This window comes from Macaca nemestrina, chromosome 10, assembly GCF_043159975.1.
Source record: "Macaca nemestrina isolate mMacNem1 chromosome 10, mMacNem.hap1, whole genome shotgun sequence".
In the NCBI taxonomy this organism is placed as follows: domain Eukaryota; kingdom Metazoa; phylum Chordata; class Mammalia; order Primates; family Cercopithecidae; genus Macaca; species Macaca nemestrina.
The window spans coordinates 61891607-61910926 of record NC_092134.1 but is presented as its reverse complement, the minus strand read 5'-3'; the positions used below and the strand labels follow the sequence as shown (position 1 = coordinate 61910926).

At 37.3% G+C, this 19320-nt stretch overlaps 1 protein-coding gene across 2 annotated transcripts in view; it reads left to right on the top strand.

The window, feature by feature from the left end:
- LOC105473374 (leucine rich repeat containing G protein-coupled receptor 5) overlaps positions 1-19320 on the top strand; it is a 147861-nt gene that overhangs the window by 72276 nt on the left and 56265 nt on the right. For both annotated transcript variants that reach the window (XM_011727160.3, XM_011727161.3), the window contains exon 3: positions 13935-14006. In XM_011727160.3, the coding sequence (XP_011725462.2) occupies positions 13935-14006 (72 nt within the window). The remainder of the gene's footprint in view (positions 1-13934; positions 14007-19320) is intronic.

Below are 19320 nucleotides of genomic sequence, written 5' to 3'. Positions count from 1 at the left end.
CATTGATTATAAACACTGCCTCCTTGAAACTCAAGTGTTATTTCATGGCACTTATTTTGTATAGGTAGTCTTCCAAATGGCTATCCATCCAGCTAGATATAGACATTTAGATATCTGTTGCTGTATATATATATATATATATATATATATATATATATATATATGTTTGTAGTGTATATCTTTTGTTATGACAATTAAGCCACTGTTTTGAAAGTGCCCTACCTCTCTGCCTCCTTTTTCTCCTTAGCATTCCATTCTCCCCCACACCCTATAAAATGTAGACATCCTGCATATTTTTCCACTTAACTTTATTGTCTCCTTTCTCTATACTTCCTCCATTCAGCACACATTTATGAAACCACTGAGAACATAAGAGCAAATAGGACTTGCTGTGTTTGTTTCATTCATTCATTCAGCAAGCCCCTGCCCTCAGGAAGTTGTCAATTGAGTGGTGGAGACAGATAATAAGCAAGGACACAATTGCATATGATGTTTGCTAATTGTGACAAGAGCAGTGAATAACACAAACATGGTATAGATAGCGAACAAATAACAAGGGGTGAGAAGGAGGGAAGGTCTCTCTAAGAAGGTGATGTCTAAACTGAGATGAGAAGGTGAAGGAGGGATTGGAACCCTAGAGCTGAGATACAGTGTTTTAAGCAGGAGAACAGTGTGAGCAGAGGCCTTAGGTGGGAAGAACATGATGTGTTTGTGGATCTGTAAAAAAAATCAGTATGGCTGGCGCAGAGTAAGAGAGAAGGAAATGATGTGGATGCAGTTGGCGAGGAAGGAAAAGACCAGATCGTGCAGGGCCAGTTAAGCCATGTATGGAATTCAAATAAGAGCAATGGGAAGCCATTGGAGGATTGTGTGCAGCTAGTGAACCAATAGGATTTATGAACCTAAAAGATTTCTCTGATTTCTGCCTGCAAAATAGATTGGGGAATTATGGAAGCCAAAGGACCCAGTAGGAGGCTACAATAGGTGTCTGGTCAAGAAACTCATGACTTTCTGTATATAGATGACCCCCAAATCTGTTTCCAGACCAGATCTCTTTTGCCTTTGATTGCTAGGCCAATGGTTCTCAACATATTGTCCCTGGACAGTGGTGCACTGGCACCACCTTGTTATTTATTCTTTATCTAAACTTGCTCTTTATATGAGCTTGCTTTTGAGAAATACAAATTCATGTGCCCCCACCCCAACTTGGTAAATCAGGAGCTCTGGGGATTAAACTCAGAAAACTGCCTTTAACAAGCTCTCCAGGTGATTCTGATGCATGGTAAAGCTTGAGGACCACTACTCCAGGCTAGTGACTCTCGAAATCTAGTGACATCAGGATCACCTGTAGTGCTTGTAAAACCACACATCTCTGGACCCCACCACAGAATTTCTTCAGCAGGCTGGGGATTGGGAGGAGAAAGTCAAGAATTTGCATTTATAAGCCACTTCCAGGTGATGTCAATACTGCTGGTTTAGCTACCACATTTTGAAAATCCCCAACTACTTAAGTGACACCTCCACCAAGTATCTTCCAATACTTCAAAACTCAACATGTGCAGAACCAGATTCAATCATGTGTCACCTGCCCAGCCTCCCACAAGCATTTTCTTCTACCTTGCCTGCTTGCCACCAGCATTCTTAGTATCCAGACTTGTGCCTGCCCTGTCAGTCATTTTCTGTCATTTTCTTCTCTTACCTCCTATATTCAGCCAATTTTCAAGTCTTAAAGCTCATAATTCCACCGTGTCTTTCCCGTTTGTTCAGTCGATTTTGTCACCACCTAGTTCGGGTTCTCATTGTCTCATTTGGGTAACTCGTTTTTTGTTTGTTTTATTTGTTTGTTTGTTTTTTAGACGGAGTCTCACTCTGTCACCCAGGCTGCAGTGCAGTGGCACAATGTCAGCTCATTGTTACTTCCACCTCCTGGGTTCAAGCAATTCTCCTGCCTCAGCCTCCCGAGTAGCTGGGATTACAGGCACCTACCACCGTGCCCAGCTAATTTTTGTATTTTAGTAGAGATGAGGTTTCACCATGTTGACCAGGCTGGTCTCAAACCCCTGACCTCAAGGATCCGCCTGCCTTGGCCTCCCAAACTGCTGGGATTACATGCGTGAGCCACCGCGCCTAGCCTGGGTACCTGTTAAAATCTGTTAACAAATCACCTGTCCTAATTCTCTCAACAATTAATGAATTAATCATTGTTTCTGGGGATGGAGACCATGAAGGTCTTCAGGTGATCTTACAAATATTAAACAGAGAGAACTACTTTAAAGTTTCCCATCCTTGAATATGCATTAGAATCACCTAGCACAGTTTTTAAAGCTACTAATGACCAGGGATTGTCCCCAGAGATTCCGATTTAATAGATCTCAGTGGGGACCCAGACATCATTTTTTCAAAGCTCTACAGGTGGGCTGAGAACCACTGGAATATATGAAAGCACCCTAACAGACGAAGACAGTCAGGGACTCATCAGTTGGTTGAACACAGGGACTAAAGGGGAGGTCTAAAGATGAGAGATGACTCTGAATAGGGTTATGAAATCAAGTGTCAGGAGCCTGGTGAGGGACAGAAACAGGGAATTCAAGGGAAGAACTGATTTTGGAGGCAAGAGGATGCCCAGTTCTGGATATACTAAGGGTAAGGGGGCGGCAGGACATCTAAATGGGAATGTCAGTAACATTGTTGGAATGTAAGTGTGAAGCATGATGGGTCTGTTCTAGAGATAATGATTGGAGAGCAGTTTACGAAGAGGTGATGGTTGAAGGTGCTGGGTGGATGAGAACCTTGAGAGAGAACTTTGAGAGAGGTCTGTGTTTCCTGGTGTAGTTTTTCAATCTACAATAAAATCACTGGAACTGCTTATTAAAAAATGCAGATTTCCAAGTCCTTCTCCCAGAATGTCTGGTTCCCTGGGTCAGGATTGGGGCCTTGGGGATCTGAATTTTTTATGGCTTCTAAGGTGATGGCAATGCACACTAAAATTTGAGTACCACTAAGCAGAGCAGAAAAAAAGAAAAGGTGTGAGGACAGAAACTTGAGGAACATCTATGGTTGGAAGATGAAGACTAAAAGAGAGCCTAGGAAGAGGAAGAAGAGATGACCAGTCATAGCGGTAAGAGTAGTAAGATTGTGCTGAATCTGAAAGGCAGTCAGAGGAATTTAAATAAAAAGCAATGGGCAATGGTTTTCTGATAGCCAATGCCTCAAGTGATACAACCATTGTGTCCCCGCATTTTCCTGTTTTGGGTCAGGGTTGCTCCTAACCAACCTAAGCTTCAGACCAACCTTCCTTTAACCAGAGTAATAATTACAAACCCCAAATTTGGGGTCAAAATCCTATATTTGAACCAAATTTTCTTCTATGAACTTTTCTACACAGTGTGAGCAAATAACCTCTCTTTGGCTCATTCTGCTATTTGTAAATGGAGATGATGCCAATTGTTGAATGTGATTGTTATAAACAAATAGCACCATGCTCATAAAGTACTGAATATTGTGCCCTAGCATTTATGAACTGTTTGATAAATAGTAGCTACTATTTATATGCCCAAAAGCACTATATGTGGCATATTAAAAGTGCTCTAAGAAATTGCTGAATTTAAGTTTGATATGTAACAAAGAATGAATATTCCTCAGCTGTTTCTAATCTGCTTCTATAATGACTAGCTATCTTGGAATAGTTATGCCAGACCTGAAGCAACTGCAGCAGTATGGCCAGCTGCCTTTGGAAACAAGATCAAACGATCAATAAATATCAGTTGAGCTCCCTGCTCCGTGCATGAAATAAGACTCTTGAGTTTAGGAGTCTATGATCAGATAGACTGCTTATAAAAGGGTAGAAAATGAGCTAAGCACTGTGGTGCGTAGCTGTAGTCCCAGCTATGAGAGAGGCTGAGTCGGGAGGATCCTTAAGTCCAGGATCTTAAAAAACAACAACAAAAAAAAAACTTTAAAAGAAAAGGTAGAGGATAGAAAATCAACCTTTATAGGTTTAGATTTTATAGAACACATCTTATAGGAGAGCTGACTGTTAACTGAGATGGTTAAGGAAGATTCCATAAAGGAATTGAAATTGAACTCTCTTAGTCTGGTTAAAGAAACCACAGGGCCCTATGCACATTAAAGGATCTCCTTAATGACTTGAAAGAGTTCATTTACTCAGTCCAGTGGTCTTAGTCCTTAACAATTCTTAGCCCTTGAACCTTGAAATCTGAATATTTTTTATTATATCAAATAATGAAAGCAAAATGCACAGTTCATGAATACACAGTTTAAGAAAGGAAGTCTTTTGGCTGGATTTCACAAATTGGATATGCTTGACACAATGACGGCAGCACTTGAGGCATTGGCTAGAACAATGGAAGGGGGTGGATACAGTTTTTGAAAATTGCAATTTTTCAAGGAGTATTGGGAAAGACATTTTTTTCTCAAATGGGAAGAAAATTCGTTGATGAAATGTCATGATTCTTGTATCCAAGGCACTGAATTGGCTTCTGCAAATCTTACCAAAGATGAACACAAGAAGGTTAAGTTCTTATGTATCTGTTCCCATCTGACCAGCAGGGGCACCTCATAAAACAACACCTACCATGGTGGGCTTAGTCAATTATTGCTGTCATGCATTACTGCAAGTTGAGGCAAATTACATCTTACTATAAGTTTCATCATATTTCTAATTCTTCATATGACTCAGATACTTGGCTCCTGTATGGATAAACCAAAGCCAAACCTATAAATGTAGTTGGCCCTAAAAGTAACAAAAGCAAATCAATTAATTGAATTGAATCATGAATATCAATTTTAATTGACTATTATTATCCTGGTTTCATCACTTATGTATCTTTTGAGAGTCCCTAATTATATTATCATAGTTTTGGCTAACTTTATTTAGGACAATTTTTTTCCAAATGAGAATATTTTGATACTTTATAAAATAATAAAAGACTTTTCAGAAATTTTACATTTAAATGATAGTTTAACAGCAATTAATTATTCAGGTAAATTAGAACTCCAAAGAGTGGGAAAATTCAGAAATAGTCACAGAACTGCTGAAATCAATATTGGAAAATCACAGAGAAGGAAAACAGTACCAGAAAACTAGAAATAGGCAAGTACCATCCAGATCTTTAGAATGGAAAAAGGGGGGAAATTATTACCATTAAGCCTTATAGCCCTCATCAAATTTCTAGAAGAAATTAATTTAACATTTATAGAGTGTATGCCCTTTCACTCTCGTGTGCTTTGTAAAAGTTGGAAAATAAAGCGACAATTTCTAGGAGCCAGCATGAATTTACTAAGTAGTCTGATGAAACGTTTTCTTTTAAATCACAAGAATTATGATGTTCAAGTTAATTCTACTCCAATTATTTAAGTAGCACTGCTATTACATAGCTTCCATGCTCCATAAGAAGACCAGACTACCTTTAAATAAATAAGGAAAGTGACAATGTTTTTCACTTTACATAAAACCTTTCGGAGCTTTGGTGTCTTCGTCTACAAAAGGTGGACGATAATAATCCCTGACCTACTAAATTATATAAATTATGGGAAAGTGCTTTTTACAATGTTAATGACATGTTATAATGAAGTAATCTTACAATAAACAGGAAGAAGAAAAAGGGAGGAAGAAGAGAATGAGGGAGGAAAAAATAACAGTAGGAAATGCAAGTGTAATTTTTTTAAAATTGAGGGTAGACAAAGACCTTCATGAAAGAACCCTTTCATTTCTTTTAATGTAAGGGAAATGAGGCCCAGGGAAGTTAAGTAACTTGTGTTGTCTCACAGCAAGTTAATGGTGAGAAGGAAGAAAATCAAAAAGGGAAAGAAAAAAAAATAACTAAATTAGAAGTCAAGAAGAAATTTGTGCAAGAACTGACCCAGGAGGCCTAGTAGATCTAGCCAGTCCTTCTCACTTAGCTCTGAAAATGCTACTCAGCCAAGTGGACCCATGTTGGAGCATGGTTTCCTGCACAATAATTTCAAGGGTCTCAAACGCAAGGTCAAATGCCCCCTTCCATCCTCAGTACTCCCCCGATCTTGTACACATACCTCTCCCTATGTCTAGAGAGGAAAAATTAGACCTACGTATGATTGCTTTGCTCTCATCCCTCCATTTTACAAAAGGTAGCTACAAAATATAAAATAAAATCTTTTAAAGATTCAAATTACTTTAGCAATTCAAAGAAAATTGTACATTCTCCAAAATACTGTAGATGGTTTTTACAGCACCAAAACATCTACCTGTTTGATTTATTGAAATAGGAATGTGTCTATTGTCTATTGTAACTTAATGGCGTTTTTCTTTTAATAGCAATTAAGTCAGTAAAACTAACAATGGTGGGACAATATGAGTCATATTTGGAGCAATGACTTAAGGGATAAAAACTTTTAAAAATATTTTATGTAGAAAGACAAGTTTTTTTTAAATCAAGTTATATCTTATTACAGAAGTGAAGATGATGAAAAAAATATTCCCATGAAATGATAATTTTAGAGACAGCGTTTTAAAAAAAAAAAAACAAAAACAAAACTTCTGACCAAATGTTATGTTGCTCTCTAGGGTTGGAAAATAATTGCTTAGCAAACTGTTAGTTCAAATCATCACAAGAAAGATGTGTGTGTTTCTTCCTATTTGTGTATTGTGAACACATTTGAAAGCCTGTTTTATTCCTATGTTTGCATGCATTTTGGTTTTAAAAGTACTAAAGCCACCCCACATGGTAAAGAAATAAAAGGGGAATAATTTCCTTAAATTGCTGTTTTTGTCAATGAGACAGATCTGCCACCAGCCCGGTAAAGAGCTAATAGCAGATCATAAATTCCTTTGCTTTAAGACAGACCGCCCTGATATCACAGGTCAGTGGTTCCACAGGTTAGTTCCGAATATAGACTCAGGGGACCGAAAGTCCCTGCCCAAAAATGAAAACCTATTTGTGTGAAATGAGTTTCAGGAAATGTAACAGAAAGGCATTCACCCTAACAATAATTTAAACTAGTTTAAAAAAAATAAAGTTTTTACTTTCTTCTTTTCATTTCCAAAGTCACTATTTCAAAAACCATCCAGCTATTTGATGATACTGTCACAGCAGTGAAAGCTGATAAACACCTAGTTGAAGGCTATGTTTTAGAGCTCACAAATGCACTGTTGAAGTCCTGACTGTGAGCAGGATAGTTAGGGGCATTTTGACCAAAATAAGTTATGAGTCAGTTGAGTCTGATCAATTAAGCTGTCTGTGATGGTCAACCAAACCTGAATCTGTCTTAATTCAAAAAGCAACTTTTTTATATCACATCATGCCCATTTCATTTGCTTCAGTATTATACATAGCACTTTGGATAACTAATCAAATGCATGTGGATTATATATAATGTAACTGTAAGTACAAAACGTTGCTCCCCTTTGACTGCCTACATTACACCTCGACCCTAGTGGCTCATCAGGTTGGATTTTTCTTCCACACCAAATCCCACCACTTCATGCCACCTCTGCCACTGCTACACTATCCCACCATCTCCCATCTGAAGATTTTAGTCCCTCTTGTGCTTCCACTCTTGAGCCCCTGGTCTCTTCTCCGCTTTAAAAGGGTCCCATTGAAAATGTTGGCAAACTATGCATCTAACAAAGATCTAATATCCAGTATCTATAAGAAACTTAAAAATATTTACAAGAAAAAAACAAAGAAAGTAAAAAGTGGGCAGACACTTTTAAAAAGAAGACATACATGCAGCCAACAAGTATATGAGAAAAAAAAAAAAAAAGCTCAGCATTACTGATAATTAGAGAAATGCAAATCAAAACCACAATGAGATACCATCTCACACCAGTCAGAATGCCTATAATTAAAAAGTCAAAAAATAACAGATGCTGGCAAGATCATGGAGAAAAAGGAATGTTTATACAGTGTTGGTGGGAGTGAAAATTAGCTCAACCATTGTGAAGACAGTGTGGCTATTCCTCAAAGACCTAAAAACAGAACTACCATTCAACCCAGCAATACATTACTGGGTATATACCCAAAGGAATGTAAATCATTCTATTATAAAGACACATGAATGCATATGCTCATTGCAGCACTATTCACTGTACCAAAGACATGAAATCAACCTAAATCCCCATCAGTGGTAGACTGGATAAAGAAAATGTGGTACCTGTACACCATGGAATATTATTCAGCCATAAAAAAGAACAAGATCACGTCCTTTGCAGAAACATGGATGGAGTTGGATGGAGGCCATTATCCTTAGCAAACTAACACAGGAACAGAAAACCAGGTACCACATACTCTTACTTACAAGTGGAAGCTAAATGATGAGAACACATGGACACATAGAGAGGAACAACACACACTGGGGCCTATCAGAGGATGGGAGGAGGCAAAGGATCAGGAAAAATAACTAATGGGTACTAGGCTTGATACCTGGGTGATGAAATAATCTGTACAACAAACCCCCATGACACAAGTTTACCTATATAACAAACCTGCATATGTACCCTGGACTTAAAAGTTAAATAAATATATATACAAAAGGGTCCCATCAGAAGGACATTTCTAAAACACAGATCTGATCACACTACTCTCTGATTTGAAATCCTTGCAAAGACCTTTATGGGATGGGCCTGGACACCTCTCCAACCTTACCTCCTGCCATCCTCCTGCTGTCATTCCACTCCAGCCATGATCACCTCCTTGCAGCTTCTGGACCACACCAGGCACACTCTACCTCAGGAATTTTGTTGTCTTTATATCAATACCTGCATGGTGCAGGCGTCTACTGAAATGCCTACTCAGCAGAGATTTTTCGGACCATCTTATCTGAAATAATAGCCCATCACCGCCACAACCACCACCCATTGTTCTCTATCCCTTTGTTTGATTTTGCTTTTTTCAGAGCATTTTTCATGTTATATTATTCACTTGACTTTTTATTTAATAACTATCTTGTCACATTAGAATACCAGCTCCATGAGGTCGGGGGCTTTATCCTGGTATTCACTGCTGTATCACTGTCACCTAAAGAGGTACTAACACAAAGCTGGGCACTGTGGCTCACGCCTGTAATCCTAACACTTTGGGAGGCTGAGGCAGTGAATCGCTTGAGTCCAGGAATTCGAGACCAGCCTGGACAACATGGCAAAACCCTGTCTCTACCAAAAAAAAAAAAAAAAAACAAAAATTAGCCGGGCATGGTGTCACATGCCTGTAGTGCCAGCTACTTGTGGGGCTGAGGCGGGAAGATTGCTTGAGCTTGGGAGGCAAGGTTGCAGTGAGCCAAGTTTGAGCTACTGCACTCCAGCCTGGGTGACAGAGTGAGACCCTATTTCAAAAAAATAATAATAATAAATAAATAAATATTTAAAAACATAATAAAGTGGCACCAGCACAGAGCAGGCCCTCAATAAATACTGTGGGATATAAAAAAGATAGCTTCAGATGTAGAGGAATTATAACCCTGATGCATTATTAGTAGGAATATATAAAAGTGTAATCATTTTTCCAATGGTTATGCATAGAACCACCATTTGACCCAAGAATTCCACTAGATATATACTCAAAGGAATGGAATCCAGGGACTCAGATATTTGTACACTAATATTCGTAGCATCACTGTTCACAAGAGCAAAAAGATGGAAATAATACAACTTTCAATTAACAGATGAAGGGATAAATAAAATGCAGTATATACATACAATGGTACCTTATTCTATCACAAAAAGGAATGCAATTTTGATATATGATATAACACGGTTGGACACTGAAAATATTATGCTTAGTGAAATAAGTCAGATACAAAAAGAAAACATTATATGATAAGTCAGATACAAAAAGAAACATTATATGATTAGTGAGATATATATATCTCACTAATATGAGATACCTAGAAAAAGCAAGTTCATAGAGACAGGATGTAGAATAGAAATTACCAGGGGCTGGAAATAAGGGGAATGGAGGGATATCGCTAATCAGGTATGGAGATTTTGTTTGGGATAATCAAAAATTTGGGTGTAGATAGTGGTAATGGTTAGACAACATTGCGAATATATATAATGCTACTGAATTGGAATACTATGCAGCCATGACAAAGGATGAGTTTATGTCCTTTGCAGGGACATAGATGAAAGTGGAAACCATCATTCTCAGCAAAGTAACACAAGAAGAGAAAACCAAACACCGCATGTTCTCACTCATAAGTGGGAATTGAACAATGAGAACACATGGACACAGGGAGGGGAACATCACATATGGGGCCTGTCGGGGCATGGGGGACTGGGGGAGGGACAGCTTTAGGAGAAATACCTAAATGATGAGTTGATGGGTGCAGCAAACCAACATGGCACATATATACCTATGTAACAAACCTGCACATTGTGCACATGTACCCCAGAACTTAAAGTATAATATTAAAAAATCTCTAGACAGGCAAGCTAGTGTGGGAGGAAAAATTTTTAAATGTTACTGAATCTACACATACAAATGTTTAAAATGGTAAATATTATTTCATATATATTTTACCACAATAAAAATATGCATAGCCAAGACCAGAAAAAAAGATAGCTTGAAAGAATAACATTTCTTCCCAACTTAGACTGACTTTTAGGAAAATAGCAACATGCGATGTCTGTGATAGTTCAGGTGCACCAACTGCCAGCTAACAATAGGAAGATGAAAGGCAAATAAAGCAGAGAGACGGAGAATATTGTAGATTGAAACAGCTTTGCAAACATGATGCATTGGGGCCAATATCTAGGCAAGTATGATACCATACCTTTCTTTCCTGCAACGGAGGTTTACCAGCCCAGACAGCTAAATAATCCTTCAGTCCTTGACTCTCGGAGGATACCACAGGGGTCCGTCCTGATTCGATTATTCACCCAAAACAGACTTCAGAGCTTTGGGACAGCTCAGTTCCACAGGGTCATCCAGGAGCCCGGGTTCCTTCTGGTTTTTTGTTGTTCTTGTTTTGCCTTCTGTGGAATGTTCTCCAAACCAGAATTGTTGATGGTGTCTCACCAGTACCCCTTCTGCAGGAAGGGGAAATTGAAGAAATTAAGAACAAGCAATGTCTATTTAAGGAGGTGATACAGGTGTTTCACATATCACTTTTGATCACAGTTGAATGTAGTCACATAATCAGGTTTAGATGCAAGGAAAACTGGAAAATCAGACTGTAGCTGGGTGGCCATGTAATCTGCTAAAATTCTGGGTGGGGGAATTATTCTACCAGGGGAGAATGGATACTGGGGGACAGTCAGTAGTCTCTACTCAACTGGTTAGTTAGGCACTACTGGGGCAACCTACTTTCAGAAAGTATTCAAGGCCCTATACGGATACCAAGAGAATACCCAGGTTCAAGGAGTTCCCAGTCTTTCATGTGTCATAAGACAAGTACACACTATAACACAAGGTATATTATAAAATCTATAGCAAGACACAAAGTGCTACCAAAGGAGTTCAAAATAGAGAGATGGACCATCAGAAACTGAGCTTTCCAAATGCTTTCCAAACTCATGGGCAATCTCTCTACTTTGAAGTCTTTTGGTAGCACTGAGGTTGCTTTGAAAAACAGGGAGTGAAAGGAGAGCATTTTAGGTGGAACAAAGGGCAAGGGGGGGAATGTGGAGGGCATGTCTAAAAAAAGCAAACCTCGTGGTCTGGTTCAGTATCCAGTAGGGATCAGGGAATTCTCGGAAAAGAGTCTGAGGACTTTTCATTTCTATTTACCTGGCATGGAAACTGACAGAGAGTTTTTGAATAGGGCAGTAATATGGTCAGAGTTGTCTTTATAAAGACCATCAGTGAATATGGAGTGGGTGGGAGTAGGTCGAGACTGAATATGGGGAGACAAGATGGAAGGTCAGAGTTAGTGTCTAAAGAGGGTTTTCTGATAAGACAGTTTTATAGGAAATAAAGAAATAAAACATCTCTTAAGTTACCCTGGTCAAATATTATGCTGAATTACATGTTAATAACACATATTTATTAAGTGCCTACACCATGGTTAGGCTAGCAGCTCTCAAACCTTTCTGACCATGTATAGGAAGAAACAAATTTCCTCCCCTCAATCGATTTTCACAAATATATTTGGAAACAAAGGCTTTTATAAAACAATACTTCAGTCCATTCATTCTGCTGTTTGTCTACTCTATTCTTTTTCTTAATTTTAGAGCGGGCCACTAAATTATTTATCACTTGAAAAAACACTTCTTTAGGTACCATGAGATAGGTAGGAGGAATACAATATAAGAGCTATCCAAGTCTTTTAAAAGATTGTATCTGTTAAGAAAAGGAAAAACAGGGACAAACACAAATGACCACAAGACCAGGTAGGGAAATCATGGAGGTTTGGATCTGGAAGGGACCCAAGAAGCCATTTTATCTTAACATTTCGTGTAATTAATGGGACAGCAAGGCTCAGCAATATTAACTAACTTCAATTCAACAGCACAAAGCAAGTTAGTGCTGCAGATGCAGGATAAGCAAAGCCTCTGGGAGAGATCCTAGGACCTTCTTATGTTGTTAATGTTTTTAAGCATAATTTTTTAAAGTGTGTTGTATTTTAATTTTATTTCATTTGCATTGTATAAATAATGCTTTAAATACACATACCACAAATACTACTCTGAAGTTCTATTCATATGATAAGTGTAGCATTTCTTTAAATATTCATTTATAGTATATTACCAGTGGTGTGAAGTGGCAATGGGACATATATTTAAAGTTGTATGAGAAATGGCTTATTTCAGTTCAGTCAGTGGATCTCTGACTGAATACTCTCTCCTTTAAAGATAGTATTGAAGATATACATTTGAGGCTGTTAGGTCCTTCAGATATAAGCACTGGTCAATTGGACCAACCGAATCCTTATCCCTAAATCCCCATCTCCATCAAAAAAAGGAGGGGGCTGGGTACTATAGCACACCCCTATAGTTCCAGCTACTCAGGAGGCTGAGGCAGGAGGATTACTTGAGCCTAGGAGTTCAAGGCCAGCCTTGGCAATAAACCATTTCTAAAAAAGAGAAAAAAGAAAAAAGGGCAGAGGTATATTGAGTCCCAGTTCTACTCACCATTCTGTATGATCAGCTCCTCAAAATACTGTGCTCTTTGGAGTCACATTGTTGTTTTTGCATTTTCCATTTTGTTCTTTAACATATGATGTTACGGCTTTGATGTGGCTGCAGAAAAAATACTGACTCACATGTTTCGGGTACCACATCTTATTGATCTTTTGCACAGTTTTTCACTGTGGCTATCTCCTACGTAGAAAAATATTATAAAGTAACCTTCTAAAATTTTACCATTTAATAATGTCAGAATTTTCCATTAAATAACCCATGTTAATGTCCTTCATGCTAATATCTCTTTGTTTTCAATTTAAGTATTGCTCTACCAAATCATGTTAAATTTAAGCTACTCTGTCCTTTGCTGGTGGAGTTTAGAAAAAAGTGATTGTGATAGTCTACACTCTTATTTGACAAATTTAATAAGAAAGTTGGGTATTTTGAGGTATAGTTGCAACAGAAAGATTCTAATGTTTATCTAATCTATTTTATGCTTACAAAGAATAGTTGTAAAACTCATGTGACAGTCACATTTTGACATTACAATTTTTTGCAAATTATCATATGGTGTTAGCATTTGCTTAAAAATTTGTTTAAAGGACAGTTTTATATATATGCACATATGGTATAAGCTATTAAATGGTTTATTGTGAAGTAGGTAATTTATTACATTTCTTTTTAGGCACTTCTGCCAACATTTTAATTAGAAATTTATAGATTTTTTTGCAAAATATAACAAAACAAAGTTCTTGACAGTTGCTTTTGATACTTGTGGTTTAAACGTAGTTGTATTGCATTTTTTTTTAACAATTAAATGCCTTCCACATGAAGAGGTATGCTCACTCTCTCTCCTCTCCATTGAAACCCACAGACGTCTTGCGGGAAACGCTCTGACATACATTCCCAAGGGAGCATTCACCGGCCTTTACAGTCTTAAAGTTCTGTAAGTAAACTGAGTGTTGTTGGATATATTTCTGATTTTAGTGTCAAATGGCTGCTAATTAACTTGTAAAAGTTGATTTTCTCTAATAAACTATTGAAATCCATGGGATAATTCATCTAAATTCAAGTTTACTTCATTGGTACCATAGAGCCATATCATACTTGGCTAAATTTGTATGTGAAAAAAAATTCATCTCTCCATTTCTAATTTTAATATCTTAAATTTTTGCCTTTAAATAACTACCTTATCAACTCAGACTTTTAAGAGTATTTCCCTTTCCTTTTGTGTTATGAAATTGGGGTGCATGTCTTCAAAAGCATTTTGATGACAGGGTGAATAAATCACTGTGATGCTGACATAATGAGACCACAGCTTCGAACTGGTTTCAAAGGGCGGTGAATAAGCATCAGCTACAAAAACCAAGTTTGTGTTCCACCTGTGAATAGATAGGGCAAAACCTAGTGTATAGCAGATACACTGAGCAGTTGTTTATTTGTTAATTCATTGAAAATTGTAAATATATGAGGTTTCTCATTATTTAATGTCCAATTTCTCAATTTGTTTTCCAGAAAACTCATTATTATTGAATACTTCCTTCTTCTGGTACCCATTGTTTAATTTTCTTTTAGTTTGTTCTGTGTAGAAGAAAGAGGCACTTATGTAGATAAAATAGTTAATGCAAGGAAAAGTTTATCTCAGAAAAAAATCCTGATTTTCTTTCTTTGACGTAAAAGTTATTAACTTTGATATATTTCTGCTTATTGAAAATTGCATTTCAGTGGCCTAAAAGACACATAGGTTAAAAAAACAGTTTAATTCAATTTAATATTTCGTTAAAAGTGAAATTCAACAGCAGAACCATTATTTGATCACCTTAGGAGATTAGGTTTGGTTTCCCTTCCTCTGTCTGAATTTTTTTCTTTTCTTTTTCTTTTTTTGCTACTAAGAAGAGATGTTTTTAAGTTGTAATGTTGCCAAACCCTAACAGTAATTCCTTTTGTGGTAAAATTCTGAGTTGTATGTAGTTTCACAAACCCCCAAAAAATATCTGGAACCATTCAAAATGTATCGTGAGAGTCAAGTTTAGATAAGAACTAAAGTGATTTTTTTTTCCCATGTCGAGCTATGTACCACTAAGTATTTGGGATACTTTCAAAATAAATTTTACTAGAATCAATTATTTTAATTCACTTAACAAAGTGTATATTGAATATATAAGCTAGTGTGTGTGTCTCCAGACATCATAATTATACTTTAATTATAAATATGTAAAGTGAATATGTATAAATTAATATGGATATATATGAATTATATATAAACTAGTTATAATTACATATAATTATAATTTTAAATCTTTGCATTCTTAAATATGAATTATACTAATTACTATGAAGTCATACTAATTTTTCTGTCATAACATTTTTATATTTTATATTAATAATTATACCATTATATATTTCTAATTGCATTCACCAGTGCATTACTAGTGAATGTTTGTTTCCCACAATGCCCTAAAGATCCATGAAATTAGAGATATCATCTGTCTTGGTCACTGGTATATCCTCAGCTCCTATGACACTTCCTTACTTATAGTAGACATTTAATAAATATTTGTTGAATTAATGACTCAGGCTGATGATCTAGAGAGAATAAGGGAGTTCTGGACTTTTCAACCTTTTCTTCATTTTGTATGATATTGACCCAATGCTATATGTTTATTAATAGAATATCTATTGTGTATTAAACAAAAAAGTTGTGCCTTCATGTCTGATATGTTCTTTTACTTACAAACAGTCTTTTTACCCAGAATGCTCCTGCACACACTTTGCTGCTTCTTAAGGTGTATTTTACCTGAACACTCTAGAGAGCACTGGATTGATCTGATTCAAAAATGAAAAGCATAGGTTATTTCTCAAGCTAACTGTTAAAATGTACCCTTTCCATCAGAAAAAAAATGATATTTAGACCCTCTCTTTTATCCACGCCTACTAACCAATGTTTCCTGTCTCCTGTACAATCAAGGGTTCAGCAAAGCCTAGTGCATGTCATGCTCAAATTAGCGTTAAACAAATTATTACTAGAAATATAAAGATCAATAAATATTGTTCATGCCCTTGAAGAGTTTATAATCTAGTGACAGACTGTGGGACCAAGATAGTGGGACAAAGACATAAAAACAGAGATCACTTCTGATTTTTGTGGAAAGTGTGTCCAGATACCTGTGCAGGGTACTGTGAAACTACAGAGGTTGGGGAGTTGATGTCGTCCCATCCGATGGCTCAGATTTGGCTTCCTGGGAGAGAGGCTTTCCCAGAGATGACCCAGGAGCTGAATCTTGAAGCACAACTAGAAATTAGCCACTCAAATAAGATAGCCGACTGAGGGGACAATATGTACAGCAACACAGAGTCAAGAAAGACCTGGGATGAACAGTAGCTCCAAGCAGGTTAGTACTTGAGCATTCAGGAGACGCTACAGAGCATTTGGAGAAGAGCTCGCAAAGACAGGAGTCCCAGTTGCAGGGATCCCATATGTTAAGTCAAAAAAAGTGGACATTATTATATCCTAGGCATGATGAGGAGTCAAGGAAAAGATGTACGTAAGCGAGGAAAGGCCATGTTCAGACTTTGTACTGTAGCTGGGTCCCTGTCAGTGTGAGGAGAGTTCAAGAGGAAAAAAATCTTGCCAGAAATTGTGTTCACTCTTCTCTTTACTTTGCTGATCTAAAGACTAATATTCAATGAATGGACTCAAATTGTCAAATATTTTTAAAAGTATTTTGGTTTTTGTATTAGATTGTTTGTACTATGATAACAGCATACCACAAACTGGGTAATTTATAAAGAAGAGAAGTTTATTTCTCATAGTTCTGGAGGCTGGGAAGTCCAAGATCAAGGTGCTGGCATCTGGTGAGGGCCGCTCTCTGCTTCCAAGATGGCATCTTGAGGGCCAAATCCTCTGGAGGGTAGGAATGCTGTGTCCTCCTGTGGCAGAAGGTGGAAAGGCAAAAAGGGAATAAACTTCTTCCAACAAGGCTTTTTACAATGGAATTAATCTATTTCATATGATTGTACTCCAAACATTTTTAAGGCAATAATACAAAATATTTATAAAGCAAACTTTTAAGAAATTCATTGAGATCACCATTTCTTATTTTTCTGCTAATTTAATTAAAACATCTCCCAAAGGCTCTACCCAACACCTCCCAAAGGCTCTACCCAACACCTCCCAAAGGGCCCCACCTCCCAACACTGTTGCATTGGGAATTAAGTTTCAACATGAATTTTTGGAGGGGACAAAAACATTCAAACCATAACAGCATTAAAACAATTTTTCTCAGCAATGTTGGTTCTGCCTGTTACAGAGTGTTTTGGAAATTTGTGGGAGCATCTTTGGTTGTCCAGATGATTGGCATGTAGTAAGCTGTCCTGCAATGTGCTGCACAGCCCAGCATAAAGAATTCTCCCTTATTCTGGCTTCTGACTGTCCCTCCATACCAACTATAAATCAATAATACTTTAATGTGTAATTGTATTGAAATGTTTTATCAGAAGTTCTGCATATGCTTAATAATTTGCACAGGAAAAATTAAATGGAATAAACATTTTCTCTCAAGATAATTAAATAAGTAACTAGTTTATACATCCTGTCTATTCCTGATATTTTAAGATTTCTAACCACACATTTAGTTTAAAATTGTGTTAGTAGCTGGGCACGGTGGCTCACGCCTATATAATCTCAACGCTTTGGGAGGCAGAGGAGACTGAATTACTTGAGCTCGGGAGTTCAAGACCAGCCTGGGCAGCATGACAAAACCCCATCTCCACAAAAAATACAAAAATTAGCCTGGCATGGTGGTGAATGCCTGTGGTCCCAGCTACTCAGGAGGCTGATGTGGGAGGATTTCATGAACCCAGGAGGTTGGGGCTACAGTGAGCCAAGATTGTACCACTACACTGTAGCCTAGGTGACAGAACAAGACCTGTCTCAAAAAATATATAAATAAAATAACGCAGTAGAAGAATTACCTCAAAAGCCACAAAACAAATTAAAAATATGGAACCATGGAAATGTGCAACCTCTTTAAAATAACTATTGTTAAATTACCAGAGTAACAAGAAACACAGGATCTCATTGAATTTCATCAACAAAGTTTGCTTTATAAATATTTTGTATTATTGCCTTTTAAGGTTTTTAGAGCACAATCATGTGAAATTTATGTTGTGATAATTATATAATGACTTATTTATCTGAGGGCGGCAGGCTTATTGCTTTTTTAATCTTACTCTTTTACTACCTAGCAAAGTCTACCACCCAACTTCTGAGAAGGCAGTTTTGTGACTATTTCTTTTTCCAATTTAGCCTCAATTCTCTGTTGCCTGTGGAGGGATTTTCAGGGCCTTTTAAAGTACTGGGGAATGAATGCTTGCTTCAGAATGTTATGGAATTTTGAGACAGGATAAATATTCTCTGTGATATTTCCACACTATCTTGCCCTAAAACATAGAAAATTATTTTGACACTATTCATCTGTAAGGAACACTCATTTGGGAGAATATTCATGCTCAATTGTGAGTGTCACACTTCCTGATTTTTTCCACCATGACATTTGTAATTTGACTTGGCATATTATATTTATTTTAATAAAGATTATTTCCTTCTTTCCCTTATATAAGTTATGATCTGTCATTACATATCTGTATTAGTCCATTTTCACACTGCTATAAAGAACTACCTGAGACAGGGTGATTTATAAAGAAAAGAGCTTTAATTGGCTCATAGTTCTGCATGGCTGGGGAGGCCTCAGTAAACTTACAATCATGGCCGAAGCCGCAAGGCATGTCCTACATTGCATCAGCAGGGAGAGAGCCAGGGGAGATCTGCCACACATTCTTAAACCATCAGATCTCGTGAAAACTCATTCACTGTCATGAGAATAGCATGGCAGAAACCCCCCCACCATGGTCCAATCACCTCCTACCAGGTCCCTCCCCTAACCTGTAAGGATTACAATTTGACATGAAATTTGGGTGGGGACACAGAGCCAAACCATATCAGTGTCTCAACTAGTTTTTATTCTAGTATCCATCTTGACCTCTACTCTCATGTTCCCATTCTCATGCAGAATGGCTTCTGATCACATTATTTTTCTCACACCCAAACTTATTTATTAAAAGTAGAGGCAAACGGCTGTAATCCCAGCACTTTGGAAGGCTGAGACGGACAGATCACCTGAGGTCAGGAGTTTAAGACCATCCTGGCCAACATGGTGAAACCTCATCTCTACTAAAAATACAAAAATTAGCTAGGTGTC